Genomic DNA, 20129 nt, shown 5'->3' with positions numbered 1-20129 from the left:
TCCTTAACTCCTTGGACAAGGACTTCAGCCTTGGCCCATCTTTAGCCAATCGTGACTCTTTGCTTGCAGCCTTCTCCTCTGCATTGACTGATTTTCCAGCGGGAGGGGAGTGCCTAACACTCTGTGTATGTAAATGTGGGTACATGCAGCATCTAGAGTTTAGGTTTGTGTTCAGACTGACTCCGATCAGTCACTCACAACCAACAAGGTGATCTAATCATTGGATTTTGTCGCCTAGTCCAGCTCTCTTTGCTGCACCTCTGCTGGAGCCACTGCCTGTCACAAAAAATACAGCAAAGTGACGGGAAACTGGTGCATTCTCCTTTATTGTTTTTAAGTGCTTTTACACAGAAATAAAAACTTCCTGTTTGTTTTTTTTTTTTAAATTAGGTATTTTAAACTCACCATTTAATTCATTACAGTAAAGTTCAGTGAAATGCAAGCTTCTGTATGCATTTAAATCAAACCATGAAGAGGCAAAATAAAGTTGTGCCTTGGCTGTGGCTCAGTACAGCTGCCATCCTGCCCTCCCTCATGCCATACCGCAGAAAAAGGTTTTACTGCAGGAGGTAGAGTTTGTTCCACACTTGTTTCCAGGCTCTCAATGCATTTGTAAAACAGAATATCTTCTTTTTGATTTTTGCACCCAATCTTGAAACCAGTCAATGCCCTACAAAGTGCTCAGCAGGCATCTAGCATGAATAGTGCTATTATAACTGGCAAAGATGTAGTCTTGTGTTCAAGTGCATAAAGACTTTCATGGGTCTGGTGCTCCTTTGCAAGATTTTATTTTTGATTAATATATTATTTAATGGTTCAAAGACACAAACAAACAATATCTATCAAGAGTAGCTAACAGTTACAAGAACAAACTTGTTTCCTTTGTGCTTGGCAGCAGATAGCAAGCTCTGTTGTGGTTTTTTTGGGGGGGGAGGGGACGACTTCCAGCAAGATGTTCATCTGAGAGCACTGATCTGGGGTGCATTTCAGATGAGGATTTCACATGCATGCATTCATCTCCAGTGGTTAAGCAAACATAACACCAGAACAGCAAGGCCCAGTTTCTAAGCATGCCGTGTGCCTTTTCACACCCACATTAGAACGGTGAGAGGCAGAGAGACAGCTTTCTCCTCACAGTGCCTTCTTTGGTTTTGATGCACTCCACTCAGCCATTCAACAGCATGTGGCACAAGGCCAGGCAAGACAGGGACAAGGAACAATCATAAAACCTTTGGAAAGCAAACACATTTCAACAGTCCATGCCCTTAAACAGCACGTACATCTTAAAGGAAACAAGGACCAAGGAGACGACCTGAGTGCAGATCATTGATTAGCTGTACATCACTGCAGCTCTGCTCTATAGTTCTGTGGGTTTCATGCTGTGCAAATCAGCATGCTCCAGCCCAGAGCCTAGGTGTGCTCCAGGGGAAAGCACGTGCCAGCCAAGCTGCATGGATAAGACTGTGCCAGCAACATGCTCCTTCAATGTCATGCTACAAAACCAACCAAAACAACCAACTAAATACCACCGTGAAGGGCAATGATACAGCCCTCACATCATTTCAGGCTCTGAAATGCAAAAATATGTTTTTAAAAACCATTATTGTTTAAGACTACAGGGGTACCACATGAGGCCCCAAGGAGATCAAGAGGCACATGCTTGTCTGTGCCTCTGGGCTGCAAGATTAAACAGCAATCCCTGGCCCTACTTTAAGTATTTAATACTTTAAACCTTGGGTGACAGTCTTCCTGGCAAGGGGAGAGTCACACCACCTTCCCTACCCACAGCTACCTCCTTCACTCTACAATAAGGTTTAACAGTCCCTTAGAACAGTTATTCTCCACTGACTGGGGATTACCTGAGAACCCTGTGGGGGTTTTGGCTCTTTCACATTTTAGCGGGCACTTCTGTTTGCATTAGCAGCTTTACGAATGCACCAAACATGCCCCAGTTATCAGCCTGTGGAGCATTTAAAGAGATACTATTGCCTCAGCATAGCTGATCTGCCTTGTTGCTGGGCATGTGCTGCCAAGGCTCAGGATGGCTATGAAACATTTGCTGTAGCCAGTGAACAAACACAGGTATCTTTTTGCAGCAGCAGAGCATAAAAAATAGGTAGATGAGGTAAAACAGTTTTCCTACTTACAATATGGATGATGCATACATGAAAGGCAATCACGTAACACCATTGGTGGTCTTGTTCCTAGCTAGATACTGGTTTAGTGTCTGTTGTGGAGAATGCCAGTGTCTCTGAACTGAGTTCTTTGACCGCTGCAGCAGAAAAGCTGCTATTGTCGGGACTCCACATAAGCTGTTCAGCCCTTTGCACCTTCTGTGTAGCAGCATGATGATGGAAGATGCGAGTAATAATTTGACACCCCAAGTACACCATCACGGTGAGGGCATACAGACAAGCAGCACAATGGTATCACTCACTCCTTGTCCATCCCTTCTGTTCTCCTCCTGGCAAAAGTGAGCAGGGGTCAAGCACCAACGGGCTGTGAGGCCAAGTGCTGGAGCCTGGGTGAATCAGGGTGCACCAGGACACAGGACATGGGAGCACGCAGCCCTTCCACAGCCACGCCAGAATCAGGTTTTGGTCTGTGCAAGCAGATTGTAGAAAGAGGTTTCTTTATAGGACCAGCCAGAGGAGCATGAAGAGAGTGCATGCCCTGTGTATATGCGTGCACACAGCCACATGTGCTCGTATGTGCGTATACCTGTACCATGGGACGCTGTGTTAGGATGTGCTGCTCTCCTATGGGAAGGTAACAGATCCTGCTGGTAGGATTCTCTCTTCTGAGGTAACTGCCTGCTGTCTTCTCATCTTTCAACTCAAAATGGCTGCTTTTTCTTGAGACAATATCCAATTAGTTCTTATCTTCTTATGGCCTGAATTCAGTTGTACAGTTGCATTGCAGCTCTTCAGACTCCTCAGGTTTTGCATAGTATTCCTTAGCTCAGTACATTGTACAAGGAATCTTGCTTGAGGCATATTCATTGACATTGCTTGCAGCAGAAGTAGCATTTAGTAGATATAGGGCAATGAAGTCTTTTGTAAATGCTCTCTCCCTGAGCTTGAATACTATCTGCATATACCAAAAAGGCAGAGCCCTATTTCTCTTTCTTTGTCTAATTTGGGATTTCAAGTAAAACCAATTCTAGATATCAAGTAAATTTCCAACAGAGAAGAAATGTATAAGATTTTCCTTCGAGATCCCAATGAGTATGCTGTGTTTGAATTAAATAAGCAAGAAGCAGGTCCAAATCCTTAAGTGCTAGGAAGTCTGGAAACTTCTCTGACTTCTGTGGAGCTCTGTTTCACGCTGCTCAGCATCCTACCCTTTCAGATTCTGGAGGGCTATTAAGATGTTCCAGGCTCCTAGTTCAATGCAAAGTCTCTCATTGCGCTCCAAAGCAAATGAAAACCAGGCATCATTTTTCCAAACACTTTCCTCCAGCAAGAAGGTGTGATAAAGAATTTCCTTTTTCTTATTTGTGCTCTATTTTAGTGTAGCACCTATTAAAAATACCTTGCCTATGATGTTAGGGATAGAAGACTGTAAAGGGAAAAAATCTTCTTGGTGTGAAGATACAACGGCTATGCACTCTGTGAGTTATGCTGTCCTACATTTAGTTTACATACATAAGGAGCACTAGCTTATGACTTATTAAATTAACTGTATTTGAGCCTATGGTAATTATCCCCCTTGAATTTCTGGTAATAAAAGCTTGTTTCAGGCTTTTGACATTTTAATGCATATAAATCAATATAATCACTCATGCCTTGTGTGGAATTTTCCCTCCAGCCAACGCTCAGAAGACCCATACACACTCTCTGCAGCTCATGTCCTCTCTCCTTGAAATGTACCTGCCCCCCTCATGGCAGTCTGGAGCAGCGTTTCTGTGCCAAGCTCTTGCAGGGGAATGGAAAAAAGGAATAATTTCTCAATCAGCAAAGGGAATTGGCCAGACAGAATGCAATTGCCCACGTTGCAATTTGGCCGTTGTTCACAGATACATATGACTCTCTTTGGCCTGATTTCAAAGCTGAGCCCACCAATTCAGTGCAAATTCTAGTTGCTCAGCCTGTCTGAAAATCTGGACATCACTGAATGCAAATGGCCAGGACTTGCTTTGTAACCAAGCATTGAAAAGACACCGACAATAGGCTCAGAATTGAGGTGACAGGCTCATACAAAGAACTACCACTATCACCACCACCATATTCTATAGTATCAGGGAGATCCTCTGGAAGGCCTCTGCTAACCAGGACCCTAATTCTTAACAAGTAAGACCAGAGCGTGAAGCTTTTGTGGTCTGAAAGCTTGGGGGAAGGAGACTAAATAAACCCTTTTGAAAGCCAGGAACTTGAACAAGGCAAGATGAGAAATGTATACATTTCCCCAGTTTCTTGCAAATAATGAACACTGTGATGTGTTGTAATGTGACTGTGACATGTTATAAGGTGACTGTGATATGTTGTAATGTGACTGTTGTAGCTTTCAGTGGGGAACAGTGCAAAAACCCAGCTTAGCGGTATCCAGCTCTAGAGTAGCTGGGGAGATTCCAAGTCCTGCTGCTTGTTCTCCTCCGTTCTACAGCACTCCGGATTGTCTGGAGGAGCAGGTCTTTGTTATTGAGGATGTTGTATGTGCTCAGGTTCACAAGCTTGTCAAAGTTTTCAGAGGAGTAGATTAGCCTAATGAGGTAATAGGGTGAGCAGCTGTTCTCCAGATTCACTTTGCCTTCTTCCATCTCCGAGACCGAGCGCTTTAAACCTACAGAGAAAGACAAAAGCCACCAGAGTGAGCTGAATCTGGAGCACAAAACACATGGTGTTTGGGGGCACTGATCTACTTGACAGGACTTGCTGTTAAAAACAGCCTCCAGGAAAGACTGCAGTTCTTCACAGCTAGGAAGAGCCATTCCTGGTCAGCTTTTTCAGCTGCTCTTCCTTGCCCCTCCTGCTAAAGCTCAGACCTGGAAATCCCTCAGCCGGGCTGGCAGGAATCGTTACCTTCCCCCTTGTCCTGCCCCTGCAGACAGTCATTCCCAGACAGTCATTCCTGGGCAGTGTGCCCCAGGGTCCAGATCCTTTCCCAAACCCCGTAATTCTGACTCTCAGACAATCCACACACCTGGAATACACGTTGGATATTGCCAATATCCACTCCCTCTGTTAGGTCAATCTTTTTACTTAAAAAGACACCCTAATTACATCCACCAGGGACTTCAGTCTGATTTATGCTTCTACAAAATGTTTAGAGTTGCACTTTGTCTCTTTGCAGTCTGAAGCAAATATGCCCAAATCACAAATGTCTTGTGAATAACTGTCAGCAAGGCTGCAAACAGGTTGCTGAGATATTCCTTATGATGTCTACCAGAACTGCACGAAAATGACACATTAATTTTGCTTGAGACGTAGCAGGTTTTAGTCTAACCTAGTACTTTCTGGACAGTGTGATCTGAGGATGCTGGGCACAGGCTGTCACTAGAAGTTGCTGTATTACAAATGCCCAAGGTCTGCTTTCATTGAGCCTCCCAATATTCAGAGTATTGTCTGTGCTATCCACATCCAGATACAGCTGCATCTGCCTCAAGCACACAAAATCACAATCTATAATTGCATTGTGAATGGGCACTTCACAAGCTGATTCTGTTTTCTAGAGTTTAAACAGTTAAAAGCAAGATAAATAAGTACCCACATTCCACAAGGTGTCTCTCAGCCATCTAGAAATGAAAAGCTCCACTGTTAAACTTGAAATCCACACAAGCAGGTTGCCAAGGACCTCCCTCCCAAACCACCCACATCAGCTGCAGGCTGTCAGCTTGACTGATGAATCAGTAGCTGCTCAGAGACATGCAGGTGAGTGTCACAGCTCATGAATTTGGGCCTGGAGCACTCAGAAGCTGCAGCAGCTGCTTTGCTCTACATAATCTCATCTATCTTTCATTCAGAGACAATGTAAAACACCCTTTTTACCTGCTAGTCACTGCTCAATGGACGTATCTCACTGCGTTATTGCCATTTGGACCATCTCCAGCCTCTACTGAACAAGCCTAGTTCCCTCTACTGAGTACCTCCTCTGGTCATCCACAGTTTCTAAATGTGATTTTATTGGTGTATCTCTCACTGCACGTCGTCTCTGAGCATTGGTGAACTTCATAGCAGAAAAGGAGCTTTACTTAATCTGCTTTCCTGTTAACAACCTTCCCCAAATTTTCCCTCAGAGACATCCATTTTGCAGTGATCCCACCTAGTACCACGATATAAAGCTGGAAGAAGAGTGAATGCTCTGTCTGGTGTGTTGAGCAAGGGAAAGCAGAAGTTCCCCATGGCCTGGTAACTCAAAAGGTGGTATGTGAGATATACTTCCAGGTATGTTGCTGTAAGAGCTCTAGCACGATGAAAGGTCTCAGGTTAAGGAAGTCAGACAGCAGAAGCAACAAGAAGATACTGTTTGTTTGATTTTTGCAGAGTATCCCACAAGCTGTTGGAAAACCTAGTCTATGCTGACGTTCTCTTGTTCTAACACGGCCTTTGCTGCTTCATGCCTGCATGCAAAGACAACATCTGAGGGCAAACGCTCCCACCCAGGGCCTGCTGGACCTCCACACAGAACTGACCCAACTGCATGAGAGTGTGGGAGAAGCAACTAGTGCCCAGCCTGCTTGCTTACTGCTAGGTCTTAAGTCGAGAGGGGGAGAGTGAGGGAAGAAGCAGTTGTCAGATGTTCCCAGTCTCTTCTAGACTGAGGAGGAATTCCAGCCCTACCTTTCCCCCAACATCTTACCAGTGCAAGTGCTGCCTTCACCAGTATGCCTTGTAGTGTGACTTGAGGCTTAAAGCCTGTTCTGTCCTCTGCCTCACTCAACATCACAGAGCCTGCTGTGGTTTGCTAACCTGCCTCTTGAGCAGTGTGTAGAGGCTTATCAGTGGAGACATGGACCTGACTCAATCTATCTTTGTTGCATCATGGTTTACCAGATGAGAGATACCGTTTCATTCTGTGAATGGGGAACATAATCCAGTTGTGGTGGGAAGATTAACATGACTAGGCTAACAGGACGAGTTGACACCTCCTCCTCTGCATGGTGGAAACTCATGTACTTTGAGCTGAATGTAGTAACCAAAGCCTGTCCTGACAGATGAATGTGCGTGCTCCTTCATGGTCCAATGGAACAGGTAAATACACTCGCATGATCATGATGGGGAGGAGACTGAATGGTCTCACTCACACAAATGCAGTGCCCCCTCTTAGAATTACTGCTATAAAGGACAACTAAGATCCATGCCATGGAAAGACAAATGGCCCAAACTCAACTAGAAAGTATAAGTTTGATGACTAAACTTACCAGGCTCCTTGAATTCCTTAAAGGTGTCATTCACCAGGGGGAAATGGATTACTATGGGTGCTCTGGGGTCCTCTGCATCCGAAAACACATAACATTCCTTTGGGTTCATCTCTTCTTCTTTACTTATCTCCACCTTGGGGAATGGGATTTTTTGTATCTTGCAATATTTGTAAGTCATCTCTAATTGCTGTGGACACAGAATGTCATTGCCTTAAAGATAACACTAAGAATCAGGTTTACTGAGGTATTATAGAAGTACTATGGTAACTTAATTCAGTCCCTAAAATCCCTCTGTGATGAACGTGTAGACACAGTAATGTAATGAAAGTAGCCACAGTATAACCTTACATTCTGCCACCACTCACCACATGTCAGAAGATGCTTCTTATCACCCTGTAATGCTTTTTACAGCTAGAGGGAATGACCAAAAGCCATGCTTAGAGTTTGTCATGTGGACAGACCAACAGCGATCAAGGTCATATGTCCATCAACCAATCGTTACAGCATTCCCTGAGGATGCTAGGGAGGATACGCTGCAATCCACTACAGAGGAAAGAGCCTAATAGTGTCTATAGTTCTAGTCTTGAAGGAAGTTTCTTTCCTCCTCCAAGATATGGTGACTGTTTTGCTCTTGACTATATGATCAAGATCTAGAGAGCCACTTTCTAAAAGTCTTCATAACACACAAAGAGCTTTACCAGGACTGCAAGGAACAAAGCATGTTACTCTTCTCACCTTGAACACATTCCCCAAGCCATAATCAAGTGAGATAATGACATCTACATTCCTCTCTGGCTTGAAAAGCGCTGCACCACTGGTGTTGATGAAATAGCCAACATCTATCAGGCAAAGATATTTCTGCAGCGGTGTCAGGTTGTTAGGGAAAGCATCCAGCACAGAGTCTGAAAAACATGTTTGATACAGTTAGTGGTGCATCAGTAGGAAAGGAGGAGTCAATAAATCCGTCTGCGCTAAGGGCAGCCCCTTGGTTGCCCTCACGACCAGGCTCACCTCCCTCCATAAGGCGAGCCCACAACCGTGGCCCCAGGAGCACGCCCTCCAAACTGCACGTCTGAGCACATCTGGCCTGTTACCACACTCCCCCAGCACACTCACAGAGGCAGGCTGTGAGGCAGCCAGGCACGCAGGTGAGACACAGGCTCCGCTGGCCTCACCGCTGCTCTGGGGAGCGATTTCTCACAGAACACAGAATCTGGCCGATTTTACTTTTTTCCCCTAAGAACTGGGAAAAACAATGCAAACAACACAAACAGATTCACAATGCAGCAACAGGTCTCACAGACGCAGTATATCACTACACTTCGCATTGCTCTTCTTTTGCTTTTGCATTCTCAGGGTTAGACTCCTCTCCCAGGGTGAAATATCTGACTTCAACCTGCTATCATATAAATTGTCCTAGCCATGCTGCAAAAACATACCACATCATGCTCACAGCATCCGCCACCAACAGCTTAAAATATTGCTTGAGTTAATTAAACCTCACATTAACACCAAAGGGAGACAAAAGGGGATTATACCAACTGGTAAGTTAAGATCTAAAGCCAGTTTCTGATAGCCGGACTTCTATTCTTCTGCTAGCAACCCCACCAGCCTGCCTTGTAGACACCAAGTCCACTACTGTTCCCCCGGTACCATTTCTAGTCCCATGGAAGGTGGAACATTTTGCCATGGTTTTAAATATCAAAATAGTGGTTTAAAAGTGTTCCTTAAGTTCACAAAACGAGGTATCAGAGCCCAGAGCAGACCCTTTAAGCCTTAAATCATTTGTGCTTAGATATTTGAAGAAACTTGATCACATCACAGAAATACTGCAGGTAAGTTCCCACATTTCACTCTTTTTGATCTCTCTGCTTCCTTGGTCTCATTCGTGTTGATTTAAACCATGCAGAATAACTCTTGTTCCAGGGTCTGGAATGTTTGACGGCAGCTTGAAGTAATAACTCATATTTTTTCCATTCCCCCACTGTCAGGTCTTCACAAAAGTATTTGCTTATTTTAGCATTCATGGCGGCTGGGAATTCACAGATTCTGCTGTAATGAGAGACATTTGCTTGCAGTCCCTCACAGAAGAAACAGAGAGTATTTTGCACTTTTACTTGGCTTGGTGAATAGTTTTAGTTGAAATTCCGCTACCCCCGTTTTCTTATCATGGAGATAGAATTGTACGGCATTTCCTCATGTCTGGGTATATGAGTTAGAAGTAGACAGTTCCTTGGGAAAGCCTCTTCTTCCACCCCACACCCAAAAAGGGACTTTAAATAAGTCGGAATTCCCTTGAAAGCAAGAACCCTCCTGTAAATGCATTACACTAATTCCAGGCTGTGAGTTCTCAAATTTCTCACCATGAAAAACAGCCTTTTCACATGGTATCTAAAGCCTTGTTTTGATGTGTCAGATAACCTGAGCTGCGGGCAAGCTTTAAAGCACAGCTGTATTCTGGAGACTTCACCTAACATGAGATCATAATTTCTATTCACTGAGCTGTCATCTCCTGCTCCTAGAGACCCATACTTGGTTTTAGCTCTGTCTGATGCAGGCAGTCAAAAGACAATACAAAATCTGCTGATTTTTCCTACTCCAGACTTTCAGTTTCCCTTTTCCCACTCCAGACTTCATGCTTTTCACCTATTTTACTCTACTTGTAGAATATCTAACCTGAAGTAGGTTTTAGCATCCCTATGCTCTCTTCCTCCAAATCCTCCTTGAAATCTGCTTCTACCCATTTGCCTTTACAAAATTGCAAGTCAAAAACAGTAAATAAAATGATTTTTTAAACATTTACTGACTGTTAATTTTATCCTCCCTCCACCTTCATAAGATACTCCCTTGCTCCTTCTCTCACCCACCCTTCTTATGCTACTTGCTTTCTCCTCTCACTTGTTTTCTTAAAGCAGACTCTTTAGAACATGGACTTTTTGCTTACTGAACTTTTTAGAAGCACTTAGCACACTGCAAGCTCTGCCTTCACCTACAGGAAAGCTCCACCATCTCTTGCCATTGTCAGCCAACCATGTAGCAGTGGCAGCCAGGGGCAAAAGGTGTTGTAACTTGCATGAAACTTGCATGAAACGGAGGAGAGAAAACACAGGTTACCAAAGAGAAGGACTCGGAGGCAGAGAACGCACCTTGATAATGTTAATCTAGGGGAGTCCTCCCACACTGCTACCTGCTCATGGAATAAATGGGAATGCTGGGATTACAGGGAGGTTTCTGACGCACAAAGCCTCAGCTCCATCACCTTGCTATCATTTCATAGATTGTTCCATAGATTCTGAGGTAAAACTGTCATGACTGTTTACTTTGCCTGCCCACAGAACACAGGCCATAGGAAATTGCTGTTTCATTTATACATCAAGTCTATGCATTCTGTTGGTTTAATATATACAGTCTAAACCTACATGGCTTTAACTTGCTGTTGTTGGATCTTGGTACTTCTGTTTCTGAAGAACTAGAGAGGCGTCTGGATGGATAAACCACCCAGCAGTAATACCACATATATGGGCAACCACATGCTTGCAACCAGTCCTTTCCTTCTTAAGATCCACATAATAACCTGCTATTTTATGCTTCCAAAGTACCTTTGTTTCTTGACCTCAAAAAGCTCTACCCTTTCTGAGTCCTTTGACTACTGCATCTAAGCAGTGACAAACTTCCTGTAGAAGAGCATGCTTTGACACAAATTACAGACATCTTCAGGAGGTGAAAGAGTGGCCATAGAGTAGTTCATTTTAACCTGTTACCCTAAAAAACAGACACCATGAACATAGTTCCACCTCAGCAGATTTCCAAACCCTGAGAAAATATCTCTAAATGTGAGATTTCCAAAATCTAAAGAAAAGAAAAGAAAAATCTGAGATGTTACCTGCACACTGCAGCTAACTCTTTGTTGCAGTTACCTTTCCATTCAATAAACTTTTTCTGGTGTATATAATCCTTATGAAATTCAAAGCCTCTCAGGAAGTTATGAGACTTTCCCAGAAGTGGTCGCTTGGTCATAATGTCCTGAAACATCTCATACAGCTTCCCTGACAAGCAAGAAGGAGGCTCGATGACAGTGATATCTTCCTCAGGGGAATGTTTTTCTGGAATAGAGAAGGAACTGTGAGAAAAAAACATCCCAATCTGTTCCGCCAGGCCCCTTTACCAGCTACTGCCCCTGTCGTCTGCCTGTGGGTCTCTCCCCTCCCTGTTTCCTGCAGTTTGTTTGAGAACAAATGCAAATGACCAATCCCTTTTAAACAAAGAGATACCTGGTTTGGTTCAAAGCAAGCACAGCTTTTGTCTTTCACTCTTTCAAATGACACACTGGCTTTGTACTTTTGCCTACAAGTAAAAGCCAGCCTTCTCATTTGCACTCATGGAGGAGTCACTTAGTAGACCATAAGCAAATTCTAAGTGAAAAACATTTGTAAATAGCATGAAGTATGGGTATAAAATAAAATAACACAAAGTAATAAAAACCATCACATAGTGATTATTCTGATACAGTTGAAAATCATGCTGGAAGATCCACAGAGAGGCAACACAACATGCAGCAGTTTAGGGAGAACACGTGAGAGATTATTCACAAACAGCAGCAATAGTGTATCTTTTTTAATCCTCCCCTGAATAGAAAACACTATCTATCTGGTCAAAAACAAATACTGATTTTGAAACTCTGTCTTACCTATATCTACCATATCTTTGGCCCATCGTTCCCAGAATTCATTTGAATTTGAGGACCAGTACAAGCCATCCAGCAAATTCCTAGTAAAGATATTTGTCCAAAGACCTGCAAGTCAAACCACATGGGAAAAATATTGCACCACTACACGTTAACTACTGACTATTATATCCATATTATTAGATTATTATATCCATATTAGATTATTGTTATCCATTTTATTATTATATCCATATTATTAGATACAAACTACATATTATTGGCTCACATGAAGTGACCCTGTTATGACACAGACAATCCACTGCATAGTACAGAGTAACAAAATAAGAGGTATCAACCACCCAAACGATGTTTCAGAGTGTTAACTGTGCACTCGTGGAAGAAAGCAGGCTGTAAAAGTGTGGAGAAGACATATAAGCATAAAGCCCTCCTTAAACAGATTTCTTCTTTAAATTGATCTAAGACCCATTTTTTCCTTTAAGTCATGTTTTGTTTCTGTAGAGTTCAGCTGGTCCAGGATCAAAATAGAATTGGCTCCACATATAAATTTGCTTTTGGAAAAGAAAGATCTATCCTCTGTCGTTAAGCCCCATGCCAGATACTCACATGAGAAACAAATACAATCTCAGCAGTCTTCACAGTGAGAAAAATATAGTTTTTGTCTCTACTGGATCCTTATTTTTGGTTTCAAAAGCTAAATTTCTGACAAGGATTTAAAATCTGCCTGGGCAGATGGATTCCTCTGACTTTTCTCCTTTTCTTCACCTTTACAGGCAGAACAGCTAGTCAAAGCAGTTGTTGGAGGTTAAAAGGACTTTTTTCAGCCTTACGGTTAGGGAAGATTAGTGACACCATTCTCAACCCACAAAGCTCTCATGGTTCTCACCTTTGTGGGTTGCTCTACATGAGTTACATTTTATTTTCAGTTCCTTTGAATTCTACCCCAGCAATGCATCGTCTAGAAATGAAGTTGAACAGTTGGTGACTGCTCAGGGAAGAAAGGCTTATTATTTCCTCAACTTGCCTTCTCCACCTTCTTGTTTGGTTCAGAAAATGGGAAGGGGAACCATGCTGCAACTTTCTCAAACCTGCCCAGGTTAAAAGGGAGGACAGGAGGAAAGAAGCTTTACAACAAGCAGAATTGTGCAAAAGGGATAAAAAGACCCTTGAATCAAGACCTAGTGAAGACTTGCTGGCAAGGAGTGTTGTACACAGACCAGTGGCTAGCTAGTACCACTCTTTTTACCATCTTATGATTAACTATACTGCACTACTAGGTCACCTTCCAGATAGCAGATCCGAGATTCTGGCAGCTTCTTCACTCGCCTTCCCATGAAGAATTCACTGTCGAAGTATTCTGAAGGAATGGAGGCTCCATATTTTGGTATGGCCACCTCATAAGGAGAGAACTCTGCCCACTCTACAAAAGAATTGACACACAGCATGTTTAAGGTAATAAAAGTGAGAAAACAAACCTTCCCCTGTAGATAAAGCTATCCATGGGCTCCATAGATCTTGCTTGTCTCAGCAGCTCTTGTCTCAGTAGCTTTATATTGCAAAATACACTGTTTAGTTTCATACAAAACTGAGAGATAATTTGCATACAAAAGGAACTAGCTTTTTCACCTCAGAATGAGTCTAACATTAGCTTCAAAAGCTTAGATATATATTCCTATATAAAGATTCTGGGATCCCACTTGCATCTCTAAATGAAGAGCATCAAATGTACAACATGCAAGTGTGTTCCAGCCTACAAGGAATGACTGGTATTAAAGCTCTACTAACCCAGACCTGTCAGCCTACATGATAGATATAGTGAAGCAGCCTGAAGACACATCAGCTCCAAACTAGAAAGTATCAGTGTGGGCATGGCCATGCATTTTCATGACTCATGCTGTCTTGTTCAGGTATTGCAGTAGAACAGTAGCTATAAACCAAACCAAATGTAAGTACTACCTGTTTTTTTTCTTTCCAGTATCTGCTCATTTTAATATCTTTTGTTGAATGTCGCCTGTGTACATTCAATGGGTGTCATATCACACCCATTATAGGAATCATACTCCACTCCATTTTCATACTTTCATCAGTGTAATATTTAGGGCAGTGACAATTATATTTCACAGCACCTCTGAAAACTAAGGAACAATCAAACCCATCTTATAGGTGTGGATCTGAGGCAGAAAAACATTGCATGATTTGCTCACACTCACTCACAATGCCTATGGCAAAACTAGACCTCTTCAGAAATGCCCTGTTTGTGCCTGAGGATGTCATACAGCAGATCTGCTCTTTCAAATCAACATCCAGCAGTTTGCAAAAAAGACATTTTATTTAAAGATGAATCCCAAGCCAGGGCAAACAACAGATGTATTCCCCTTTTATTCTACACACACACAACCCCTTCCTCCAAATTCTCCTTTGTCCCTTAGAACCAGAAGAAACTCAGGAATACTTACCTCTAAATCTGAAGGTACTGAACTTTTCCTCTTTCACATTGAGGACTGAATAGAAAGGCAATGGGTTTTGTCCATGCTCCAATGCCTTGCGCTGGTCTGTGAGTTTGTACTTTCTTGGCTAATCAAAGAGATAAAAAAAATCACAGTAGACCTCTGGAAGAGCATAAGGCAAAAACCATAGACATGATCTATCTGAGTCTAGAGAGATAATAAATGTTTTAAAACCCAGAGGAATCTGTGAGTCACACTTTTATAGGAGACCTCTTCTTTCATGTTCCTGCACTTTCCTTCCTGGTTGCTTTTTTGATCCTCTTCATTAACATCAAAGTGCCTTGATTGCCTTCGTCCCCCAGATCTTTCCTAAGGCTGACACTAACATGGGGACAGATTACTCTAGCTCTTAAGTGTCCAAATAGAAACAGACTTCAGAAGACCTAACTTTTCAGGGTGGGATTGCTCAGTTATTTCTGCAAGTTTTCCTACTGAAGCTGCCAGCTCTTGGGCACCCTTTGCACAGAGGCACCTTCAAACCGTTAGATACCCTGGAAAATCCTGACTACGAGATCCTCTGTCATTGTTTACAAATCACATTGGGATTCACTTTAGATTTGTTCCACACATTACATCATGCCCTCAAAATGTAAAGCTCTAAAGAAAATCAGCGGATATTTCCCAAATGCGCGGCAGGACCATGCACATACCCGTTCATGTAAGAACATTTCCTGAACAAGGGACCACAGAGTTGTGAAAGATGACACATGTCCTGCTTTTGCTCTTTCAGCAAGTTCCTTGTGATAATACTTCAGATGCTCTATAGACATAAGGTTGAACTTGCATTTTGTCACTTGTTCTTTTACTGCCTTAAGCGGCCCCTCTAGAGACTTCTGTGACCAATCAGCATGTTCATACAGGTCTGCTAGGGTCCTAAAGAACAGAAATGTGAGAAAATAATCCATGTATCTGGATAGTTCTGGAAAATTACTTTATCAACCCAACCACTTTCATTGAAGAAGAGAACTGACAAGCCTAAACTGAAGTTATGATTGAGACCCAACAGTAGTAGCTTTATCAGGGACTTAGGTTCACTTGTTAACAATGTAAGACTTTGAAAGGGATGCGTGTCTCTCACTGTGTAGAAATGTAGTCTGAGAGTCATTCCAAATACAAATCTCATTTGCTATACGCACCATGTCGAGCCAGAAGCCCCAGTAACGTAGGTAACACAGTCCAACAGATCTAGCTTCTGGAGAGCTAAGAGGTGGCCAAACATAGCTGACATTGCTCTGAGGCCTCCGCCTGTTGCCATAACAGCTATTACTGGGACCTGTTCAAAACATAATTATCTTCAAAAAGTTACTCATTTCCCTACTTGGACAAGCCTAATTACAGCTCTTTTAATTTCCTCGGGAGACTTCTTTGGAGGACAATGAAATTAAACCAACATTAGGCTGCCCTTTACCAGTACCTTTAAATTAACCTCCAGACACTCAGTGGGTTCCCTTAACCCCAAAGCTTGGATGAGTTTGGATGATTTTGAGTATGCAGTGATTTTAATTTTCCTTCCTCCCCTTCTTCTTTATAATTGGAATTGCAATGATTGATAACAGATCACGATATAATTTTATTATAAATAACAAAAATTTAAATAAATGTAATTAAGAATGGATTGAAGTCCAGAAAAAAGTATCTCAAGTAAACAAAATGATTCTTTGGAGAACATCTATTTAACAAATATCATTCCAGCAAGAAAATAATGTTCACTTAATAATTCGCCTGGATCTTGGCAACAAGATATTTCAGCTGGAGTTTGTTATAAAATGTTCTTTCTCTACCCTAAAGAATTTTGACTTTTTGAGAAAAGTGCTCTGAAAATGAAGTAAAAGGTAAGCCTAAAGAAGGGACATTACAATGATTTAATAAATATCTATATGAGGTGAATTTCAAATGCTTTGAAATATTATTTGAAATATTTGACATTTTCAAAAACATATTTGAAATGTTATTTCAAGTAACACGCTGTACCAACACCTCATATCTTGCTGACCCACTGCATCACACTGTTGGAAGCTCTGGCTTTGAAGAGTGGTATTATATCCTTGGGAATGTGACCTATTGAGAAGAATGGAGGCATGAATAGCTGAGCTGAAATTTTAGATGAATATGGGGTATGGCACACTGAGACCTTCTGTTCTGCTGCCATTCACATCAGTGGGGTTGTCATCAACATGCAAAAACTGTGAATAAAACCCATGTTTTCTGTGGGGAGTTGTGCCAATCCTACTTGAACAGACCCACACCCCATGCTTGGATTCCCACTCACAGACCTCATGTCCATGTAGATCTCTTCCCAGATGAAGGACCCTTTTCAGGGCACTGGCAACCACTCTTTTTCTTTTTAGCAGGAATTCTTGCTCTTCTCGGCACAAATCATAGCCTAAGCGCACATCCAGTTTTTCTGTGCTGAAAGAGAGGCACAGGATTGGTGTTTAAAATGTGTATGGATCTATTTTCAACAACTGCAGTCTGGTAAAAATCATAAAAACCCCTTATTCACCGTTCAGATTTAGAGACAGAAATACATCTTCCAGTTTCAAAGAAATCAATTGCTTTGCTTCTACACGGTCTCTGTTTTAGTGACAGCAAAGGACAGCAAATATGAAAAAAGAAAGGCTTCTTTCTGCCTTTATAAGCTGGATCCTTTCTATTTCTGTTTCACATAATTTCTAAGCAAAGGGTGACTTGAACATAACAAGGTCTTTCCTGGGGATTTGTACCACAGATTTATACAGAAAAAGTACAATGAAAAATATATTCAAATTATTTTGGTTTATTTGTTGTCAGTCTCATTATTTTACACTGTAACTTTTCATCTTCTCTAGCCTGGGCTTCTTTCTACTGGTATCACCGGAGCCACACACCTCTTTGCTCAAGAACACCTGTGTGATTGGAGTAAGGTATAGGCTCTGGATGTTTTGCTTACTTCAAATTCCTTTTTCCCTTCGCCTTCCTGCTTCTATGTCCCTTTTGAAGAAGCCTCCAATCTTAGTCTTTGGTTCTTTGATGCAAAGGACACTCAGTGACTAAGTTCCTCGCTGTTTGAAATTCTCACAGGTTAGTGGGGTTTTTTTGCATCTTGGTGTGTCTCTTTTGCCTCAAGGACACTTAACTATGATCTGTTGTGATGACTCTTTAATGGTGACTTAACTATCATTATAGTTTGCCCCTAGTCATGCGCATTCCTTGTATCTAAGTAAAGGATACTCTGTTCTAGAAGTCATAGTTCAAAGAGAAAAAAAACAGTCCTCTTACCAATCATTTAGTTGGAGGTACAAATACAGTGGCACATTCTGGAAAGAAAAAATTTTTATGACTGGAATAAAGAGAAGTTCTGAAATCCAGACTTTGAGTAGGAAATGCCCCCGGAATGTCCTATCACTACCATGCTGCATAAAGTTCTTCGGAAACCTATCGTGGGAAAGAGAAGGAAAGCAACTAAACACCAGAAGTATTCTACAGAGAAGCAAAAGAGACAGGAGGAGTCAATGTGGCTAGATGAGCTGGCTGATAACAGGATTTCCTCCTCACTGTGAATATACCTCCTAACCCAGCAGCAGTATCACATTGCCACCCTTCAGGATGAAGAACAGCAGCCAGATAAAAGACAGTGATAGAAGAGGAAACACAAGTCACTACATCCTTCCAAAAAGCTACTGGAGGTAAAAAGAGTCCGAACAGAGAAGTGGGGCATCACCAGTGGCAAAACATTCACCCTCCCTTCTCATTTGCTGCAAGGTCTGGGAAAGGATGTCTGGCTATTGTTAACAGATTCATCTGGCCACACAGCAGCATTACTACTGCTTTTAAAGCATCTTAAGAGTTGTATCTCTCCACCAGTTATGATTATGACTGTACACATAGAAGAACGTAACAGCAGGGGGTTGGACTAGATGATCGTTAAGGTCCCATCCAACCTAAATCATTCTGTGACTCAAATTGTTCTCTGAGGGTAAGATTGAACTCACCTAACTTCAGCCATCTAAAATGTAGGTATATAGATTTAGCTACTCATCCAGACTTGACAAAGAGCATTGGGGCCTTGCAAAGCCTTTCTAGAAGTACTGAATACTCATCTTTAACTGTGTAAGGACAGCAGAGGTTGGTCTGACGCATCTAAAACTGACCAGGATGAATTCCCAATTATGGATTTTATTGAAAGAAAATTGGTATTTCACTAGAAAACTAGCCTTTTTTTTTCCAGAGAAAACTCGTATTCACTCAAAATTCTCATTCAGACTTAGGAATTCATTCTTTTCTTTAAAAGTTATGGTGTTAAATACTGACGGTTACTCTACTCTCAAAAAAATATAAATGGTGAAGCACTTACATTTCTTACAGGGAGGGTTATTTTCACTTTATATCCAACAGGGAGATATTTCAGTGGTACTGTTAAGGTGTCACTTAAATTGCTATCCTCATTTTCCTTATCAGAAACTTTCTACAGAGAACAGAAAACATGGGTTTTATTCACAGAATAGAAACAATCCACTTCTTTACTGTTTTGGTGACAATGAAAAGAGTAAGCAGTATGAACAAGGTACTGTATAGTCTCCATTACCTGCAGTCTGACTTTAAGAACTGGCTCCCAAGCCTTCACACAATGGAAGTAGAAAGTATCTGTATCTTCCGTAGTTTTCTGTATTCCCTCATGAGATTCACGTACCGTAAGCACAAGATTTTTACCCTCTAGGGAAAACAGATTTGTTTAGAGAATAACACCCCTGTTCAGGCAAAATAGCCAACACAGTTGGCAGACTTTCTGCTGGAGTCATTCTCTTTGTCAACTCCTTGTAAGATGCCACACTGGAAAGTCACCTGCAGCACAGGAACTGGTGCTCCTGCCTTTACCCCAAAGCCTGGAGTGCTCCCAGGGTCAGCACTCTCATACTTCCACCAGCAAAGTTTACTGTGTCCAGACTTGATAGTTTCAAGGAAAAGACACAGAGATCAGCATTATGAATGGAGGCAGTTCAGGGACTTTCACTCCATTACCTTTTATTGTCTTTAAAACATTCTTAGTCATCTCTGTATCCTAAAGTGCCTCCATCTGGGTCTGAATGACTGTGATAGGGTTGATACAGTCATGGCCTCACTTCACAAAGAAATCATCATACCTTTCAAGTATTTCCTGCTTTCATTGATGTCCACTTGCACTTCCAAGCAGCAAACATCACGAGACTGTAAAAAACAGGAGTGGAAAAGTGTGAAGATAGAAAATGCCACATCTGCTGCAAATAGTGAAACGTCATGCAGACAACCACTACCTATAATACAGAGCCAACTAAAATAGTCACAGTGCTGGAAGCAATCCAGCTGCACAAGAGTAAATTCAGAGCTTATTAACACAGGACAGTAATCCAGTTACATTCCTTCAGAACTAGTTTGTCTGTACAGTGGTATATTGCCAGAAGTTGTTATACCCATTCAAGTTATCCCAAAATCAGGAAACTGTACAACACACTGTTGCCCAAATAGCTACACATCTATTTGATAATTATTTAGGAAGAGTGGGGGAAAACACCTGGTGATGAGTTTCTGTGTATGGTGGCAGTAATTAGTCCACAAGGCATCT

At 42.0% G+C, this 20129-nt stretch overlaps 1 protein-coding gene across 1 annotated transcript in view; it reads right to left on the bottom strand.

Moving 5' to 3' along the window:
- Window positions 1–4534: 4534 nt before the first annotated feature.
- LOC104408827 (cytosolic phospholipase A2 beta-like) overlaps window positions 4535–20129 on the bottom strand; it is a gene marked incomplete at its 5' end in the record, with an annotated part of 70550 nt that continues 54955 nt past the window's right edge. Inside the window, 14 exons of the mRNA XM_010018553.1 lie at window positions 4535–4782; window positions 7361–7547; window positions 8096–8262; window positions 11278–11463; window positions 12048–12152; window positions 13327–13464; window positions 14501–14618; window positions 15202–15424; window positions 15688–15824; window positions 16825–16960; window positions 17810–17847; window positions 18885–18995; window positions 19116–19243; window positions 19672–19735. Coding sequence (XP_010016855.1) covers window positions 4535–4782; window positions 7361–7547; window positions 8096–8262; window positions 11278–11463; window positions 12048–12152; window positions 13327–13464; window positions 14501–14618; window positions 15202–15424; window positions 15688–15824; window positions 16825–16960; window positions 17810–17847; window positions 18885–18995; window positions 19116–19243; window positions 19672–19735 — 1986 coding nt within the window. The remainder of the gene's footprint in view (window positions 4783–7360; window positions 7548–8095; window positions 8263–11277; window positions 11464–12047; window positions 12153–13326; window positions 13465–14500; window positions 14619–15201; window positions 15425–15687; window positions 15825–16824; window positions 16961–17809; window positions 17848–18884; window positions 18996–19115; window positions 19244–19671; window positions 19736–20129) is intronic.

This window comes from Nestor notabilis, unplaced genomic scaffold (genome assembly GCF_000696875.1).
Source record: "Nestor notabilis isolate BGI_N333 unplaced genomic scaffold, ASM69687v1 scaffold2680, whole genome shotgun sequence".
Taxonomy (NCBI): Eukaryota; Metazoa; Chordata; class Aves; order Psittaciformes; family Psittacidae; genus Nestor; species Nestor notabilis.
This window is presented reverse-complemented; position numbering and strand designations above follow the sequence as displayed.